The sequence below is a fragment of the Capronia coronata genome, assembly GCF_000585585.1.
Source record: "Capronia coronata CBS 617.96 chromosome Unknown acBCG-supercont1.8, whole genome shotgun sequence".
Classification (NCBI taxonomy): Eukaryota; Fungi; Ascomycota; class Eurotiomycetes; order Chaetothyriales; family Herpotrichiellaceae; genus Capronia; species Capronia coronata.
In genome coordinates, this window is record NW_006912900.1 from 1,190,290 (window position 1) to 1,209,754 (window position 19,465).

A 19,465-nucleotide genomic window follows, 5' to 3' on the forward strand; every position below is an offset into this window, starting at 1 on the left:
CATGTTGGATGAGATACTGCTTAGCCATTGTAGTAGCCACACAGACTTAACAGCGAACAGGTCAATCGCAGCAGAGATAGACCATTCGTAATCAAAGCTGGAATTTCGTTCTCGTCTTCTCCATTTTCGCCTTCCATTCCCAATCTTGACCACTGCGGCGTTGAATGCCTTTATCAACACGTCTCAATTTCAACGTCATCCGGGGTCCCAACTCCTGCAGTCCAGCCCGGATGCCCTCGACGCCCTTGACCTCCTTGCCATCAGGGCCGACGACCGACTTTTCGGTCTCACGCTTCTCGCGGAAGATGTATCGGTGGCGGCGGACAAAGATATAGTCACGCTGGTTGTGCAGGGTCAGGACCTGCCGGCCCTGCAGCTCGGGCGTTGCAGGGAACAGCGAGCGAAACAAATGAGCGGTCAACAAGCCCAGCGGAGTGGTGAAGTTGTTCAAGATCAGTTCGGGCATGTGTCCCGTCGCACGGCCGTGGCCGGGGATAGCCTTGCCCGTGTACCAGTTCGAAATGGAGAAGTGGAAAGTTGGCCCCTCGGGCAAATGCACGATGGTCATGCCCGACGGTTTCTTCAGGTCCTCCTCCAGCACGATCACCGCCGTGTAGCCGTGGTTATGGGCGAACGAGGAGATCTCGCGCACCGAGAATTTGTAGCCGTACCGGTGCGACGAGCGGCGGATGTATTTGGAGTTGGGGAACAAGGATGTCAGAATCGCCGCTTCATCGTGGAGGGTGGAGTTGATGGACGTCGTGATCAAGATCTTCGGCTCAGGCGGTGGAGGAGCGTCGGGGGGAAGGAACAGCGTCGGGAATTTCGCAGCCAGTGCGGCGGGTGCGAGAGAGAGGTTTGTCGATGCCGTGGACCGGGTGGGCGACGGTGTGCGATCGTGCTGCTGTTGTATTCGTTGTGTTCGAGAAGAATGGCGTAGGATCTGGGATTTCGAGGGTAGAGGGTCGTGTGCGGACTCGTCGAGTTCATCTGGTTCCAGGTCTGATTCGTCTTTGTCGCCTTCGCTCTCGCTTTCGTCTAGCATGGAGTCGTTGTCCTCGTCGTCATCAGTTTCTTTCTTCTCATCCTCCTCTACATCTGCCAGTCCTTCTAATTCAAGCCGCTGCTCCTCGGCCAGCCTTCTCCGTTTTGTCCTCTCCACGTCATAGGCCAATCCTAGACCACCGTCATCCGGCTCGTCTGCAACTTCATCGTAGACTCGTTTCTTGTCCAAAGTCACGGGGACGTTGCGCCGTAATCGCTCTTCTCGTAGTTTCGGGTTCTTGGCCTCCTGCTTTTTGCGGCTGAACCGCTCGGCTCTTTTCAAGGCATCCCGCGCACGTTTCTGCTTGACGTGCAGGTCCTGTCGTTTTTGCTTGTTGGAGGTTCGGAATGGGAGGGCCGCTTTATCGGACAGTCTTGTCGTTCGGGACGGCATGGCTGCAGATGCAGATGCAATATAGGTATGTTATCGTTGACACAGAGAATACATGCACTGAAGATGTTTAAAGTAGCCCTTCAATGGTACGGGGTTGATAGTGGTGAGAAACTTGTCAAGGGCCTGCAGACAGACAATGCAACTCTCGCTGTATTGCGGGCAGAAAAAAGTTTTGGGCGCGGAGGCAGCGATGGAGGTTTGGCCGATCCTCCGCGCGCCCAATCGATTGATTTGATTGAACGACACTGCAGACAAGGCTCCCGTAGTACTTCGATTGTGGCTGGTGCGACAACGACTTAGTCAGCCAGTTATTGTGGCTGTGTGCCTGTAGCAAGTGCTTCCAGTCAACGAACCTCAACTGGTGCTAATTCCCTACCTAGACAAATTTTGTGTGACTCCAAACCCTCACGAGGTATTGAATCATCACCGCCTGACTGATACTTCGAGTCATTGTCCGGTCTGACTCTGACCTTCCGGGAGTTCTTCCCAGGCCATTCTTCGTTTCGTTTATGCGCGCTCCGACTCTAGGTTTCAAAGCGACGACCTGCCACTTTTCGCAGTTTGCGAGATCTTTCACCACCACTACCTCTCTACTTAGGGTCCAACCCGCCAAAATCGACCCCAAGATGGCGACCAGCACCACCAAGACCGGGCAGCCGCTCGACAGGGCCCAGCTCGAACCGGTCCTACGGCGAAGAATGTTCTACACCCCATCCTTCGAGATCTACGGCGGAGAACGTGGTCTCTATGACTATGGGCCGCCAGGGTGTGCCCTTCAGGCCAACGTGGTGGATCTTTGGAGAAAACACTTCGTTCTCGAAGAGGATATGCTGGAGGTCGACTGCACCATGTTGACACCTGAAGCCGTCCTCAAGACCAGCGGCCACGTGGACAAGTTTGCCGACTGGATGTGCAAAGATCCCAAGAGCGGGGAGATTTTCCGTGCAGACCATTTGGTCGAGCAGGTCCTGGAGGCCAGATTGAAGGCGGACAAGGACGCTCGTGGCCAGACGATCGTGGTCGACGAGGCCAAGGAGGCAAGGAAAAAGAAGAAGATCAAGGACACCAAGATCGAGAAGCTCGACGATGCAGTCGTGCAGGAGTATGAAGAGACTCTGGCAAAGATCGACAACTATGGAGGCGACGAGCTCGGTGAATTGATCAAGAAATTCGACATCAAAGGTCCCACCACTGGTGCAGAACTGGATCCTCCTAGGGCCTTCAACCTCATGTTCCAGACCCAGATCGGGCCGAGCGCCGAGAAACCAAATGGCTACCTCCGTCCAGAGACCGCCCAGGGCCAGTTTCTGAACTTCCAGAAACTGCTCGAATTCAACCAACAGTCCATGCCCTTCGCCTCGGCTTCCATTGGAAAATCGTTCCGAAATGAAATTTCTCCGCGGTCTGGGCTTCTCCGGGTTCGAGAATTTTTAATGGCCGAGATCGAACACTTCGTCGACCCTGAGGGTGGGAAGAAACACCCACGCTTCGAGGATGTGAAGGACGTCAAGTTGACTCTTTTGAACCGAAAGACTCAGCTTGCAGGCAGCACTAAGCCTGATGTCTTGACCATTGGCGAGGCTGTATCCACCGGCATTGTCGACAATGAGACGCTTGGGTACTTCATGGTCCGGATCCAGGACTTTCTGCTCAAGCTCGGAATCGACCACTCCAAACTGCGCTTCAGGCAACATATGGCGAACGAAATGGCCCATTATGCGGCGGACTGTTGGGACGCCGAACTATTCACCACCTATGGATGGATTGAGTGTGTTGGGTGTGCGGACCGGAGTGCCTACGACTTGACCGTCCACGCCAACAAGACCGGAGCACCGCTTGTGGTGCGCGAAACGCGAGCCGAGCCACTGGTGATTGAAGAGTACCAGATCGATCTAGAGCGCAAGAAGCTAGGCCCCAAGTTTCGCAAGGACGCCAAAAGCGTCGAGGCCGCCGTGGATGCGCTTTCGCAGGAGCTGCGCGAGAAGTTGTCGCTTGAACTTGAAAAGACCGGCAAGATCGAAGTCCAAACACCCGGCGTCGGAAGCGGCACGACAGAACTCGACAAAGACCTGATCAAGATCGAGAAGAGAAAACGAACCGAGCATGTACGGGAATATACGCCCAACGTCATCGAGCCGTCCTTTGGTATCGGCCGCATTCTGTACAGTTTGATGGAACATGTCTACTGGACCCGCGAAGGCGACGGAGCGCGTGCCGTGCTGTCGTTCCCTCCGTCCGTCGCGCCCACAAAGGTCCTGTTGGTGCCGCTCTCCAGCCATCAGGACTTCAAACCGTTCATCAAGAAGTTGACGACCCGTCTGCGCCGGATTGGGGTGTCCAACAAGGTCGATGACTCTTCAGCCAGCATTGGCAAACGCTATGCTCGCAACGACGAGCTCGGCACGCCTTTCGGCATCACCATCGACTTCCAGACCGTCAAGGACGGCTCCTTGACTCTTCGGGAACGAGACTCCACGAAGCAAGTGCGCGCCAGTGAAGATGACATCATCGCGGCTGTCAAGGCATTGGTTGATGGAGAAGAAACCTGGGAGGATATTTCGAAGAGACTGCCTCTCTTCGAGGGACAAGACCTTGACTAGGACACTATGACATCGTCACGGCAACCAGAGCGGACAAGAGTCGAAATGGACATGGTGACAAGAGAAGGAACAAGAGCTGGATCAGACTCGATCTCGAGAAGAGTCTACCGGCGCCTGTGCTAGACGAAAGGTCCAGAAGGGAAGAGTGCGAGAAACAGCTGGATGATCTAGCTTTTGTTTGGTGTTTGGTGCATTTCAAAAGATACCCGACCCTTTGATGGTGCGATCTCTCTTTACCGCCGAACAAGGCGAGATGATGGCACCTCGGGAGATGATAGTCAGAGCACCGTGGCGGGAAATCGCTGGGTTATGTACTCCAATGAACAAGCGTCAATGTATAAGAAATGAAGAAGATGTGTATGTGTATGACAAACAATCAAAACTAATGGTTGTAACAGCCTATAACGGCCAGACCTAGGCCACCTTTGATGGGCGTAGTCGAGAATCGCGGAGACTGGAAACTGGAAACTGGAAGTGGCCGCAGAATTGCATATCGCACACTCTATGCTTCGCCGTTTGTATGTTTACTGAGGCCGCATTCATCCAACATCCAACACTCTTCGGGCTTCACATGTTCAGGACTTCCACTCCGTGCCATGCAATGCAATCCATTGAAGTCTTCGCCTCCTAATCTAAACACAAAAGCTCCTAATTCTGCTTCCATTCACTAGTTTCTGTACGGCCACTGTCCCTAATAGCGTGGACTTGTTCCATGCCGACCTCACGCCCCCAAGCCGACCTCTCTCCCTCAGCTGCGGCATTCATTCCCTCCACCTCCAACCCTGTAGCGTCGGGATCTGTACGAAGGAACCTGTTCTCAGCGCATCTGTCAAGACGGCCAGCATCTTCTTCACGACCTCATTCGCAGAACAGCTCCCAAAGCCAGTCCAATCCGCAACCAGCCGCGCCACGAACGACTCGAGACCGACAACAACAACAGCAACAGCAACATATCCCGATCCAGACTCACGCCCATGCACGTAACTACGACGACCAACACCAGCACCAGCATCCACATGCCCTTCCCCAAGTACGAACGCACCAGCGGTCCGTCTCGACTCCCTCGCTGTCCCCATCTCCCCCGCGACTGTCACCGTCGAGCCATGTCTCTCCTGAACCGGCGGCGTTCATGTCTGGCTACCACCAGCACCAGTCGCCGCCATATCCGCAACTACAGACTCAACAACAGCATCACGCCCTCCCGCCCTCGGCGAGCCACCGGGCATTCTTGACCGAGGGCTACGATCCGACCATTTCACCCAACCGGCCTCTCAGCCCGCGATCCTCTGCGACACTGTTCCCGAACTCGTCGATCATAGCCCTGAACCCGGTCACGGGCAGACCAGTCTTACATCGAATCCCCAAACTCCCTGGACGACTGCGGCTCTCTGACTCGGACGACGGGCAAGATGCAGGCGAAGACGAAGACGAAGACTTAGACCTCGACGACGCAGACCATTACATCGACGAAGACGAGGCCGTCGCACAGGCGTATCGACGAGGACGCCGAGCCGATCCCGTCGCATGGAGACATAATACGTACGGCCACGCTTCTTCGGTTGCTGCCGCTGCTGCTGGAAATGACCGAGACCACGTCCAAGCGGCCGCCGCCGTGACTGCCGAAGCAGACGCAGAGGCCGATGAAGAACGTCGCGACCGCGAGCGCATCGAGAGGTTACTGAGGGAGATGATGGCCAGACAACGCGCCCGCGCGCAGAGCAAGAGTACCTCCGTCCCCACCGGTCCCGGTGGCGACGCGACTTCCTCGCGCGGCAGTCAGTTGAATTTGAATTCTAATTCTCATTCTCATTTAAGAGGAGGACGGCGCAGGAGGAGAGACATGGGTACGAATCATGATAATAATCGACTACAGATGCAGCGGGGGCAAGATACGGGAATGGACCACGCCGTCGAATCGATCGATTACTTCGACGTCGACCATGATCATGACCATGACCATGATGACAACGACAGCAGCAGCAACAACAACGCTAACATTGGCCCCAGCTACGGCGAGAGACGGCGAGATTCCGAAGCCGAAGCCGAGCGCGAAGAACTCATGGGGTTGATCGTGGGCAGTCTACGACGAGAAATCGCCCGAGCGGATGAAGAGGCCTGGATGTTTGGCGAACAATCGACAATGGGCGCTGGAGCCGGGAGGGTCGAGATCGGAGTCTACGACTGAGCCATATCCAGCTCGATCCTAATCAGAGGGGTCTCTGACATGTACAAAGGGAGCTGGCTGTGCTACACACTCTTGAACACAAGTCTGATTGGAGTGGGACATTCAAAAGCCATTTGGATCCAAGTGCCCTGGTGGTCGTTGCCGGACGACATCACGCTTTGGACACGCTTTGTTCTCGTCATTGTGTGACACTAGCATCCCACACGAACTATTCTTGTCAGGGAATGAACGACTGCTTTTTTTTTTTCAAGCACCCCGAACCTCCCTTGTTAAGTTGATGCAGCAACACATTTTGAACTCACGAGACTGCTGGGCCAACTCCTGTGTGACGATGGAAGGTCTGGACCAATCCCCCAAGGCAACACGGGGTGGGGAGAGAACAGTTAGTGTCAGCTGCGTGCATTGATGCGCCACAAGATCACAGGTCCAAAAAGCAACCTGACCGAGAAAAGAGGGGGCCTTTGAAAATTCATCACGAGCGAAATGCCGAGTGGAATGCCGAGGCTCCAGACCATGAAATGGAACGAGATGGATGAATTGGACGACGTTCGCTTCACGGTCGAGAGACCAAGTAGAAAGGGTCGCTCTCCTTGAGATAATGCCCTGGGGAAAAGCAAGAAGTAATGACAACAAGAGTACTAAAACACCAATGAAGAGCATGAGCATGAGCATGATGGCCACAGGGCGGGTTGAAGACCCAAAGATACAGTAATCATAAACCTATTCCATCGCTGATGTTCGCTGAAAACGTAAACTACGCAAACTGCCCGTCATGTCAACCCGCCAAACACGTCAAGCCAACAAAGCGAACCCGAAGGTGAAACACGGATCACTCAAAGAAAGCCCGCGACCTGAAAGGGAATGTCCTTCTGCAAATCTTCCAAGCCAAAGCCAAGGCAAAGCAGACCGGACGGCATGCGGCATGCTACGACAATGATCAATCCAGATCCATGGTCGGCGGCTTCTCGATCTCCTTCTTAGCCGGAGCCGGAGTCAGCTTGGGCGTGCCTTTCGCGCCAGCACCAGCACTGCCACCTCCACCTCCACCGAAAAGCATACTGCCCATCATATCGAACAAGGGATTCCCACCCTGGCGAGGAATCCTGATGCCGAACCAGATCTCACCGATGTTGGCCAGCGCGTCGCTCCACAGACCCTCTGTGTCTTTGAGATGCGGGGCGAAGTACTTGGCGAGCTGGCGGAACAGGGAGGCGTCGCCCTTCTGCGCGGCCAGCAGGAGCAGGGCCAGGAAATTGAGCAGCGGGATGGACGGGAAGATGCGCAGGCTGAGGCCGGACTTGCTGGATTCCAGGGGCTGCGACATGGCCAGCAGGGCCGGGTTGGACGCGGTTAGCAGCGAGGTGAAGGTGGCGAGGGCGGCGTTGGCGGACGCGAGGTTGCCGACCACCAGGTACGGCAGGACAGAGCGGGAGGCGTAGATGGGCGCCAGGTGCGGCTGGTCCAGTGTGTACCATGTGTAATGTAGCGACGCGAGGATTGGAGCGGACTCGGGGGTGCCGAGGATCAAGTGTCGTTCTGCGTCGTAGACTTGTCCTTCTGAAGACCCCAAACTTGTTAGTACTAATAAAGGAGAGAAGATTCAAGTAAAACATACCTTCAGCATAAACCCGTCCAGCCTCATGATGAATCTCCCCATCCCCCCTCTCCACGTCCCCAAACCTACCAGACCACGCGACGACTTCATTAACAAATCTCTTCCGAGTGGGCTCGCCGCGCGGAAACGCACGCAGGATGTCGATCAGCCGCCTCTTGTTCTCCGCAGTACACTCCCACTCGCCCTTGACGTAGACGTCGTTCAACAGCATGAGCGCCAGGTCTCCGCCGGAGCCGCCCTGGCCGGCGCGCAGAAGGAGCAGGGCGCCATTGTACAGCACGTCGCAGGCGGACGGGTAGTCGCCGGCCTTGAGGTAGCGGGCGGTGATGACGCGGAGTTGTTGGTGTGCTTCGTAGAAGTTGCCTTCTGCGATTCTAGAAACAAAAGAGAAGTTAGTATTGGTCGATCGGATCGAAATGTTTCTGTATCTGGACGGATCTGGGGTATACTAGTACTTACTTCTCCTTTTGGCGGGCTAGAGTCTTTGCGATTTTGCCGGACATGATGTTGATAACCGGTGAAGGTTAGGTGTGTATGTATCCCTAAGGCGTAGGTAGAAGTTGTTATAGAGTTGTAGGATCGCAGTCGTAGGATCGCAGTCGTAGGATCGCAGTCGTAGGATCGCAGTCGTAGGATCGACTGTAGAGGAACACACCGTGTGTCTGTCTCTCTGTCCGTCTGTCCGTCTGTCCGTCTGATGTCAAGAGTGGTGGAGGTGGAATACTAGTACTGGCCTCAGACACTTGAGGTATCAGTACTACTTTGGGTCTACTGGTAGGCAGACAGTTCAGTACCAAAGTAAGGTAGGTAATGTAGGTAGTAGTAGTCAGATCCAGATCCAGATCCTGAATTGCGAGCCTGAACTGAAACTGAACTGCACCGCAGTGCCACTGCAGGCGACGTCATTATTCAGGTTCTTGGGCCAAATGTCCATCGCATGAATCGTCGAACTTTGAAGTGCAATCAATGATTGAATTCCCACGGTCTTGGCATGTTTCGACTCCTTTACTCGCCTCAGCCTTGCGATCGACATATACATACAATACGCAATACATCAGGTAGGTAGATGCCATGACCTGCCTCGAATCATCTATTCGATCCTACCTTGCCGGCATGTATAATATCGTGTATATGCTCTTATGTATGCGGTTCAGAATGGGAAAAATGCCCACGCTGGGAGGGAGCATGTTCAGCCCCATCCATCATCCCATCGAGAGAGATCCATCACCACCACCACCACAAATCAATCGTCTCTGCTCTTGCTCCCTTGCCATGCTGGCTGAAGTTGAGAGTTGACTGACTCAAAGTGATAAGTGATATCATGGAATCAATACATCAATATATCAACTTCCTCAATCCTCAATCCTCAATCCATCTCCTCTCGGCGAGATGAATCCGTTGTAATGCCTTGTAATGCAAAAAGGTCGTGTTCCCGAGTGTATCAAAAAAGAAGTCAAAACTCCTTGGGCCATGCACACACGCTGCAAAGTTGTAATCAAGGATGAAATCACACAAGCTTGGCTCTCCAAGAGAGAGAGAAAAGAAGGCCCCCAATTGAAACCCCCTTTCCATTCGAGCCGGCCATCGTTATATTGACCACTGTTGTCATGATCCCTTTTCGTCTTCCTCCGCCATGCTTTCCAAGCCCCCTGGACTAGCACCAGGACCACTGCCGCTCGGAGTACTTCGAGTGGGTTTCGGGTTGCGAGAACCTGCTCCAGTCGGGCTTGGACTCGGACTCTTCTTGACCGACCCGCTGCGTACAAGTGTGGGAATCCTTTCCGAGGACGTCGACGTCGACGACCCCGTACTGTCCTTCTTGAGAGTCGGCGGAGGACGCGAGAACATGGCTTTCAACGCCGCCTTCGTTTTGGCCTTTTCTTCTTTTTCCTCGGCTGCCTTCTTAGCCGGATCGTCCAGGGCCTTTTCAGCCGCATATTGTTTCCACTTCCTCCATCCATCATAATCGATCAGCGCTTGCATACAGCCCCATTCGGTGACTTTGCGCTCCATCCAGACAAAGTTGACCGGCTGTATATTGTTAGCAACACCATCCAAATCCTACGGTACAGACATATGCTTACCTTCGTCAAAAAGTCGTTACATCCCGCCGCCAATGCCTCGTGCCTGTCGCTTTGTAGACTGCTGGCAGTCAACGCCACAATGATGACGGGACTTTTGAACAAGCTTCGGTCGGGCAACACATCCGCTTCTCCAACTGGACCCCCATTCTTCGCGGCCATCTTCGCACCCGCGTCTATGGGACTGCCGCCAAAGACCCCAATCCCATTGACGGCCTCGAGACGACGAATCTCCTTGGTCGCTTCGAGTCCGTTCATGACCGGAAGCTGGATATCCATCAACACCAAATGGAATCCGCCGGTCCTCCACATAGCCACGGCCTCCTTCCCGTTCATGGCCGACTTCCAGCGCACTTTTAACCGTTTCATGAACGCTTCAAGCAGTTTCAAGTTGATGACGTTGTCTTCGACGATCAGGACATTGATCGGTGGAACCGTGCCATCCAGCAACGCCGCCGCGGCAGGCTGCGAAGATGGCGGCGGATCACCGTTGCTGGCACGGCCGGCGAATGCATTCCTTTTCTTCTTCGACTTTTGTCCCGGATGTGGAGACGAGACTCGATTCGGGGGAGTAATGGATGATGGACCGTGGTCGCTGGAGCCTTGTGCAACAGGTGGTGTGGGCAGAGGAGGCGCCGACGGGGCGGTGCCATTCATCTGTGATTTAGACTCTACTGTGGTCAGTCAAACATCGCATCCTGAAGATGGGGAGCCATCCCATACCTATGACTTGTCCGTTCGGTTGAACCGTATGTAGGATGGTCGGGCTACTAGTATGTTGTCTGCCGTATTTGGGTCTTCCGTGTCTCCTCTGTCCATGCGATCCTGGGCTGGGCAAAGGCGGCAGCTGACCCGTGGTCAAGACCGACATTGCATGAGGAACGCCATTATGTTGGACTTGCGCAAGATGTGGAGAGTGAAGTGGCATGGGAGGGAAATATTCTCGAGCGGCATCGTCGGGTCGATATTGGTCTTGGTAGATGTAGGAAATCTGGCCACTCCCAGATCGGGGAGATGCTCGGGGTGTTCGACGGGCAGGGACCTCAATGATGAGGGCTTCGTCGACGCTCTGTCCGCCCGGATAGTATGCATCGAGAGTGACCCCAATCGGTTCTTCAGGCCCCAAGGCTCGCTCGGTGGTCACGACCTTGTTACTTTGTTCGCGGCTCACGATCTTCAAGATGATGTCGGGAGCATCGATGCTGCGACCGAGGGAGTTGGCATATTTGCGCAGGATGACATCGCGGACATTGTCCACCAAGTCATCTTCGGCCACTTCGACTCTTGTAGGGGAGGCGCCGGGTCGCTTCACCCATATCTTTCTCTGCATTGCTTCGGAACTATCATATCGGGAGCATGGCAGGCTGGGGAGGGTTGGGACAGTCGGGGTGGAGGGTCGTTGGATGACGAGAAGGGGAGGGTCGGAAGCAATGGTTGCTGGACTAGGCGTGTCGGCCGTAGTCGAAAGCGAGGGAGAGGTTGACGTCGAGATTCCTGAAGAGGTGGTGGTAGGATCAAGGCCAGGGCCAGCAATTTCGCTGGGCTTGGAGGCTGTCAATGAAGTCGGGAGAGTGGCTGTAGCAGAAAGTCGCGAGCTGCTTCCGGTGGGTTCGATCGGTGGAAGAGGAATGGTCGATGGAGGTGTGGCTGGTGCGTCTGGAGGCTTGCAATCGGGCTGATCAACCGTCTTATTGGGCGGCGCCGGATCAAGAGGGTCGACAGAATCGGGGGTGGACTCGTTAGCATTGCGACTAACGGCCGTGACAGAGGTGGGAGCAGGAGTAATAGGCGTGGGTTCATTAGATTCCAGCTGGGAAGGCTCTCTGCTCCGGCTTCTTCTGAATCGACTATCCAGACTCCTTCTCTTCGAACCGGATTTCGCGCGACTTCGACGATGGATATTCAGGTTTGCTAGACTCGACAGTGTAGGAAGGCCAAATGACAATGACCCGGATGGAGACCTGCCGGGAATGCTGTCATCGTCGTCGGCCAACGCTGTTGATATGATTGTTGAGTCGGTCGTGGCAGTGGCGGCGGCGGCGGTGTTGTTGTTGGCGGCACTGGCGCTGAGACTGCGGAACAAGGGGAAATGCGGTCCTGTACGCGTTCTTGACAAGGGCATCCCGGATTATACTGGAGTGTTGTCGGGCCTGGAGAGGCAGCGTCTAGGGCTTAGGAGGCCACAGATCCCGGGCCAGAAGGGCTCTGAGGAAGGACATTGCCAATTGTGGTGGGAAAGGAAGGTATGTCTTGCAGGCGGAGGTCAAGGCAGAGCAGAGAGAAGGAATGGCTTAATAGACGGGAGGGGAGGCGAGGGGATGAGACGCAGCGGGATTGAATGAAGGTTAAAACAAGAGCCATGAATTACAAGTACTAGTAATTGATTGACTGATTGATTGATTGATTCATTCCTCTCGCGAGTCGACAGCGAAACTTGACTTTTGAGGTGGATGTGGATGTGGTGGAGGTGGAGGTGGAGGCGGAGGCGCATGCAGACAGATGGAGATGTTGATTCTGTACAGAGGACGGCAGAAAGAGCACCTAAGGGAGGTGTGCTTAGGCTCCTCGGTTGTTGATTTCTAGGTGCCTACAGCCTGTGAACTGCTTGCTTATAGGCGGCGCATGTACCTAGGGAACTTTATCCCGTGGATGTTCTAGGTACCAGCCTGTAGTACCGTAGTAATATTCCCCGCCTATTTCTTACCTAAGGTACCTTAGGTACTACCCATTGTTCGCTGCACGCTCCCCTACAGTCTGCAACCAGCGAGAGAGCTGACACGGCTTCTAACCATTGTTATCTATTACGACAGATGAGGTACTACTAGTAAGGTATATATCATCGAATATCCCAGTACCTAGTAGTGGTCAGTATCATCGGCGCATTATGGCTCACCTGCTCTATCAGGTAGTTTGCCTTTTGTCCTTCAAGGGGTTGTTATAGCTTCATTGGACTGTATGATAGATACCTGGTAGTTAGTTTTCGCCTCGATTGTACTTTGGTAGTAGGTCCTACCACGTATTATCGTTATCGTTATCGGTATCTGCCTACTAGGTACTTAGTGACTACACCTAACTACTACTTTTACATACCTCACAAACGTTTCCAGAACTCCCTTATTGCTTCACTCACAACTTGCTGGCATTGACCTACTACCTAGGTAGTAGCAGATAAGCAAAGACAAGGAACAAGAAGCACCAAACAAGTATGCTCCCTCAACACTCCCTAATGTATTAAATCCAAATCCTATCGACATGTCAACCCTTTGATTACTCAGTACTCCATGCAATCAGCAGGTTGGAATGTCCGCCTGCCATGGCTAGCTAGATAGCATCCCACACAACCAGCGAGTCTCCTTTCCTACCTAGGTAGACTCTCATGCTTGCCAGCAAAACAATGTCCCTCTCTGGTGCAGCGCCTCTAAATCCATGCGTGGCTTGCCGTTGATTCACCAAAGTATCATGCCAGATGATCCGGAAATGACAGTATATGCGCTGAACTGAACTCGAACCATAACATAATGACCCCCTGCCGTTCAGGGGCGTTCCGCCACCAACTCAATCGATAAACGCCAGTTCGCTTCGTCTCCCTGTTTGCCGGTCTGCTTGCCACTTGGCTTGCTTTGGTAGTCCGTCGTCCGCTAAATGGGGAATCTCGTGCTCGAATATAAAATGAAATGAAAGAATGCCACCCTAACCAGCCCTTCTCCACATAAATTCCCATGCTGATCGCCACCCGATCAAAGATCTCAGTAACAAATAACTTCGTGGTGGTTAGACGAGCCGCGCAAAGAGAAAACAGGACATCCTCGATGACAATCACTGAACCTCCTTGCGGTGTACGTGACCGTGGTCGAGGTCGAGGACTCCTTGGAGTGGTTGGGAATCACCGTCCGAGCATATAATCAGGATACATGCTGCCCACACCCTGTCCAACCGGTCCACTGCTGTGTGGTATCCCTCGCAAGCTAGACATGCTGCCATTGCCAACAGCGAATCCTTGATTCATGGGAGGAGGAGAACGGACGGCCCCATTGGTATTCGACATGGTCATATTCAAGCCTGGAGGCGCCAACAATCCTGGTGGAGGCCCATTGGCCGTCGAGAACCCTGCCGGCGTTGTACTGCCAAATCCGTTCATGCTCAAAGGCCCAGAAGTACTCAATGGTGTTGTAGGGGTTGCGCTTCCAGGCTGGCCTGCTCGAACGCCGAGAGGGTTCTTCGAAAAGCTCAGTCGAATACCTCCTTTGACACTGTTGTGAAGTTGCGCCCCGTACAGCTCATTTAGGGCCTTGGTTGCGAAAGAGATGTCCTCAAACTCGACAAAACACATGGGCCCATTATGCTTGGTTCGAAAACACAATCTCTTGTATCCTCTTTGTTTCGAAAAGATCGCTTTCAGCTCGTCTTCCGAAGTGTCCATGGGCAAGTTGCCCACATACAGCGTGTTACATGGCGGATTCTGATCCGCAGGGTTGGCCGGGGGATAGTTGTGCCGCAAGAACGGTTGTCCAGGAGGCGAAAATGAGCCGTTAGATCCCATGCTGGAAGGGAACTGCATCTGCGGAGTACGAGACTGAACCGCTGACCGGGGCGACGCATAGCTGCCAGATGGCCCGCTACCCATGTTCGTGTTCAGGGATAAAGCTGAAAACCCGGCAGTAGGAATACGTAGGTTGGCGGATGTCCTGCTTGTGGCCGTTGCAGCCGAGTTATGCATATATGCCAAAGGGTCTTTGAGCAACTCCCCAGTGTCGTCGTCTCCGCCATCTTCGTCAATCACTTTCTTGCCGCTGACACGAGAGCGGTCGGTTGCCGCACTGTGCACGGGAGAGTGAGAGTGAGGCGAGAAGATGGTTTGCAGCTGTGAGCTCGCATCCGATGACACCTGGTCGGGTGGCGAGCCTGTCAGCGGAGGAGATATCTTGTCCATGGACTGAAAAGTCCCATTGAATCGCGACGACTTCTGGGCGTGCGTGACTGGCGGCGAGATTGACTGTGCCATTTTCCGCCCTGCCATGGGGTCAATCGTGTTGCGCCGGGGCGTCGATGCCATGCTGGAGCCCGCTCTGACCTCCACAATCATTTTGGCCTGCCCAGCCGTGTTGGGTTTGCCATCAAGCATCGCCCGGGCTTCGGAGGCGCCGGTGATCGATCCGAATCGCGCAATGGCCGTTGCGAACCCAACGTCTTCTTCATACTCGTTAGGAATGATCTCCGTATCTTGGAGATCTTTCGCAAAAAGAAGCATCGTGCGAACAGCCTCAGCGGTGGTGTTGCGCGGAAGACGTCGCAGCAGAACAGTTGGGGAACCGACAAGAACCTCGTTTGCAATGGACATCCGGCGGTCGCCCATTCCGTCCTCGAAGCCTGCAGGGTGAGAGGGCATATTGTATGGATTCGACAGGGTCGTGTACAGCCTATTCGCCGCTGGACTGAGGGCGAGGGCACTCATGCTCTTTAGGCCAGGTTGAATGGAGGTTGAACTTGCTCCGACAAGTTAATGCCAAACAGCTTGGAGCGACCAGGCTGTTATTAATATCCCGAGGCGCTTCCGCCTAGTTTGTGCTTCCTTGTAGGATGAGGAAAGGGTATGTGTGTTGTGCCTGGGAGGAAGGGTAACCATCCACTGATCTAGGTTGCTCTAGCAGACAACAGCGGAATAAGAAGCGCCAGGTCATCAAAGACCATGTTCAGGGGCTCTTGAGGTCAGTGACTGGCGCTGGCTGGCTGCGAGGAAGGCTTCAAAATGATTCCGAGCGGGGACTTCGTCCTTGAAGGGTTCAACACAGCAACCCAGGTGATTCCCCGGGAGAATCGTCAAGATTGTTGTTGATTCAAGGGGAAGGCGCCAGGTGCCTTCGAAAGATCCTCGAGATGACGGGACCCACTAGTGCCTCGACTGTGCTTCAGTTGTCGCAAATGATTTTGGTGAAGCGCGAGGATGACCGTATCCGATGAGATGTAATGGATGGCTCGGGGAGTTGTTTGGCACGCAATGCGCATGTAGGTGAGCAATCTGATTGTGGGAAGTTGGGGGAGTGAGTGGGAGGAATGGGAGGGAACGATATCTGAGATCAGAGAGTCGAGAGGCTCCAGGAAGTTCAAATTCCCGGAGGTGGGATAGCGATTCAGCGAGACGGGATATTTTGGCGGCGACAAGTGCCCAGTCGATAGCAGCGATAAAGGTACACTAGGCCCGTGTTTGGCATTGAGCCAGGATGGTCAATCGTGCCAATCCGGTGCCGTGTGGCTTGCAGGGTAGGCCCGAGCACCAAGCTGGAGGCGCAATGTGGATAAGGTGAGCAGGGTGAGATACAAATCGCGATCGCGCGGCCGCCCGGATGGTGGAGAGTCGAACGGCCAGGGCTAAAACAGGTCGCAGGGTCAGCGGTCTGGCAGCCACAAGAGTCTTCCGACCCTGAGATTCGGCCTTCCTCGCCAACCCTCTGAGGTGTTGTACAGAGTAGGGCCAGCACAGAACCTTTAGTAAACGCGGAGGGATCAACGGTGGGTACGGCGGCCTACACCTTTGGGGTATGGGAATCAACGCCGGACTCGACGTGCCCGCTAGGGAGAGTGACAGAGGAATGGAGTCGAAGATGGCGCAAAGCCGTGAGGGGGAGTGCTGGCTGTACCTGGTTGCCGATATGCATGCAGCATCGGCGTGCCGTTGTCGGCCAGGGGTTGGATTGTATAAGGGAGGGGTGGGAAGTTGAGAATCCGGACTCGTCTCACCTAGTTCGACAGTCGAGTTCCAATCATGATATGATGATAACACGTAGTGCACGAACCTGCTCAACCTCTTCCGTTGAGATAGTGCTGAACACGGAGGAGAGGAAGCAAGTCGAGCGCCCAAAGTTCCTTTACGGCCACACGCACTAGAAGGGATATCCGCCGCTACCCATCGCAGAGGCGTGACTGAAAATGATGGCGGTGCCGCCGTCTGTTGGCTAATGATTGCATGTTGGACAGGCCGAGGACTGATTCTTCCTCGTGCGAGACGAGTGAGGATCATATCGAGCCCTCGAAAGAGCCGAGACTTAATTGTTGCTCCTCTGAACAAGGTGTAGCGCTAGAGCAGCTGGCCGAATGCCCATGATCGGATCGAAATGGTCAATTCAACTCATCGTCTGATGGATGTGTCCGTGGGGTTGAGCAAAGGAGGGTTGAAGCAAAGCACGCCGGATGTGCCAGCGACCATTCAGATTCACCACCGAGTCCACCGATTTATGGGGACTGCGCGGACAAGCATGATAAGTGTGGACAAGAATGTCCTTTTAGGTTGCACTCTTTTGTCCAGCGTCCGAGCTAGATGTCTAGGGCGGTTGTCGAGCCCGGGGGACGACGGGACCACCCCTGTTGCACGTATAAGGCTTTGCGCCAACTTGCATTCTGGTCGTGATGGCTGTCTCTCGGTCGAAAGTCTGATAACGACGCTCTCAGGTACGTCTGCTTCATGTCAATACCATGTACGCGTGCGTGAAGCCTCCGCCCGCCCTCTTGACCAGTAACCGGCGCCAGAAGAACTTGGCTTTGAGTAAATGCTGAGCAGCCCGTTGCTCGTCAGGTGTTGAACAGGCAACAAGGCAACGAGTCTTTACATCCTAGGGTCCCGCTCGGAGAGGTGTAGATGTTACCGTAGACGCTATTTCCATAAACTGCTAACATACCACATCCGTCGATCTGTTGAGCAAAGCAGGAGCACTCGACTGGACATGGTATGTGACATAATACATAGTACTAGTACTAGTACGTTCGTTCGTTCGTACGTAGGAGGATGGACAAGGACACGGCGACGCTTTACTGCTCGTTGCTGTTGATGCTGTTGCGCGTAGCACTTTTGACCTGCACAAGGATCAACTTTCCGCTTCAGCAGTTGTCAAGAAACAGCAACATGATGAGTGTCTGTGGAACCTTTGTTATCTGGTATTTTCTCATCGAGAGGATATTGTGGATATGGCTTGTACCAGGAGAGGGCAACCTTGGAGCTCGTGGCATTCGCTAGAATTGGCTTGCGGCCGTGGGATATGCCAGACTTCTAACCGATCCGGTGTCCCCATTGTTTGGAACGGAGATGTGTGAGTTTTACGGAGCCCCTGTCTCTTCAGTACATAAGACGGCAGGGAATGTCGGCCGGTGCTTCGGTGATGATTCAACGCCCCCTTCTCTTGATGTCGTGTCTGCACCGATCACCAGGAGTGTCTTCTGGAGTGGCTACTAGTTCACGACGAATGCTGCAGCATGCCGGCAGTGATGGGAGGTGAGAATCATCTGCTGCATCTCGTTGCACAGCAGGTTGAGCAGGCCGTAGGGTTATTGAGTAGCCCTCAGGCATGGATACGCACTATGCAAACTGTCCAAGGGTCAGCGGTAGGTACCAGGTAGGTACTACGTAGTAGCTGTACTTCGGAATGTCTCTCTCTGTAAGCATTGGCTGCATGGTACTGGTCGAGAACGGTCCTGTAGGCTGATGCATACCCTGAGGACGCCGCCGGAGTCGCTGTACGGGCTGATAGAGGTGGGCATGATGGTGAATCAAGGAAGGAGATTGTCACATCTTGGAAAGACGAGCATGACTGGCTCATCCTGCGCCGTTAAGGGGCCTGGTCAGGGCAGCTGAGAGAGGAACTTGAAGGTGGACAGAACTACAGGTACTCCTACCTTAGTACCAAGTGCTAACAGCAGTTGACATCAGGCACACATAAGGTACCTTAAAGTAGTAGTACCTCACACACCTAGATACGCACGTACCTGGCACAGCTGGTATCTACCTACTACCTTAAGGTACCTGGTAGAGCAATTGTAAATGCAAGTAGCTTCCTACCTCCTACTAGTAGTAGTGTACGGACTTGATCATGTCGCCCAAGTCGGGCACCGTCGCCTATATCGCACCCGAGACCCAGCAGCTTCGATGGTCCAACAAGCATTCACAAACACGTCCAGGGACCCTTGCAGGTTGCCAGCATCATACTATCAAGTGGCTTCTACCCTGTCAAAACACATGTGCCTCTGTGCCATATCAACCAAACACCATCCCTGGTCAGGCCGACGTTGATTCTGCTTCTTTGTTGACCATGCGCTGCCAGGTCTGTATCCTGACAAGAGCCGCCCTGCCTCCCATAATGAGCTCAGCCACCAGTGTTCCCAGAGGAGAAGCCATTGTTCGCTAGGACTGTCTGATCATCAATCATGCTTGCAATCATTCGTGCCTTGTGAAGAAGCAAGCAGCAAACAAGACTTTCAATGTGGCCGATGGCTTACCGGCCTGGTGTGACATGGACCCCTGAGCACCCTTCCAGTGAGCACTCGACCAGTCCTGGCAGTATTTCAGCCAGGCTTCATGTTGTGCGACCCGTTGTATCGTCTTCTGCGCACACCCATGCTGTCCACGAGCTCGTTCTGTCTCGGCTGTATTGCAACCAGATAAAAGAATAACCGCTGTGCCACCTCGGTAATTTCGACCACGACTGGTCCAATCAAGCTCTGGGTGATGGTTTCCAGCATTCTCATCCCCGGCTGAGCGCCTCAGTTCATCCATGTGTCTCA

At 54.0% G+C, this 19,465-nt stretch overlaps 6 protein-coding genes across 6 annotated transcripts; 2 read left to right on the forward strand and 4 right to left on the reverse strand.

The window, feature by feature from the left end:
• Positions 1-91: 91 nt before the first annotated feature.
• Positions 92-1,438, reverse strand: A1O1_08678 (uncharacterized protein; the record flags this gene model as incomplete). Its single annotated transcript, XM_007729536.1, has 1 exon — positions 92-1,438. The coding sequence occupies one exon, from the start codon at positions 1,436-1,438 to the stop codon at positions 92-94; it is 1,347 nt and encodes a 448-aa protein (XP_007727726.1).
• Positions 1,439-2,064: 626 nt separating this feature from the next.
• On the forward strand, positions 2,065-4,038 carry A1O1_08679 (glycyl-tRNA synthetase 1; the record flags this gene model as incomplete). Its single annotated transcript, XM_007729537.1, has 1 exon — positions 2,065-4,038. The coding sequence occupies one exon, from the start codon at positions 2,065-2,067 to the stop codon at positions 4,036-4,038; it is 1,974 nt and encodes a 657-aa protein (XP_007727727.1).
• A 712-nt stretch (positions 4,039-4,750) lies between these two features.
• Positions 4,751-6,223, forward strand: A1O1_08680 (uncharacterized protein; the record flags this gene model as incomplete). Its single annotated transcript, XM_007729538.1, has 1 exon — positions 4,751-6,223. The coding sequence occupies one exon, from the start codon at positions 4,751-4,753 to the stop codon at positions 6,221-6,223; it is 1,473 nt and encodes a 490-aa protein (XP_007727728.1).
• Positions 6,224-7,160: 937 nt separating this feature from the next.
• On the reverse strand, positions 7,161-8,341 carry A1O1_08681 (uncharacterized protein; the record flags this gene model as incomplete). The annotated part of the gene is made up of 3 exons (XM_007729539.1): positions 7,161-7,780; positions 7,839-8,212; positions 8,298-8,341. 3 exons carry the CDS (start codon positions 8,339-8,341, stop codon positions 7,161-7,163), a joined length of 1,038 nt encoding a protein of 345 aa, XP_007727729.1.
• A 1,102-nt stretch (positions 8,342-9,443) lies between these two features.
• On the reverse strand, positions 9,444-12,041 carry A1O1_08682 (osomolarity two-component system, response regulator SSK1; the record flags this gene model as incomplete). The annotated part of the gene is made up of 3 exons (XM_007729540.1): positions 9,444-9,869; positions 9,923-10,593; positions 10,643-12,041. 3 exons carry the CDS (start codon positions 12,039-12,041, stop codon positions 9,444-9,446), a joined length of 2,496 nt encoding a protein of 831 aa, XP_007727730.1.
• A 1,761-nt stretch (positions 12,042-13,802) lies between these two features.
• Positions 13,803-15,272, reverse strand: A1O1_08683 (uncharacterized protein; the record flags this gene model as incomplete). The annotated part of the gene is made up of 1 exon (XM_007729541.1): positions 13,803-15,272. One exon carries the CDS (start codon positions 15,270-15,272, stop codon positions 13,803-13,805), a length of 1,470 nt encoding a protein of 489 aa, XP_007727731.1.
• Positions 15,273-19,465: the final 4,193 nt, after the last annotated feature.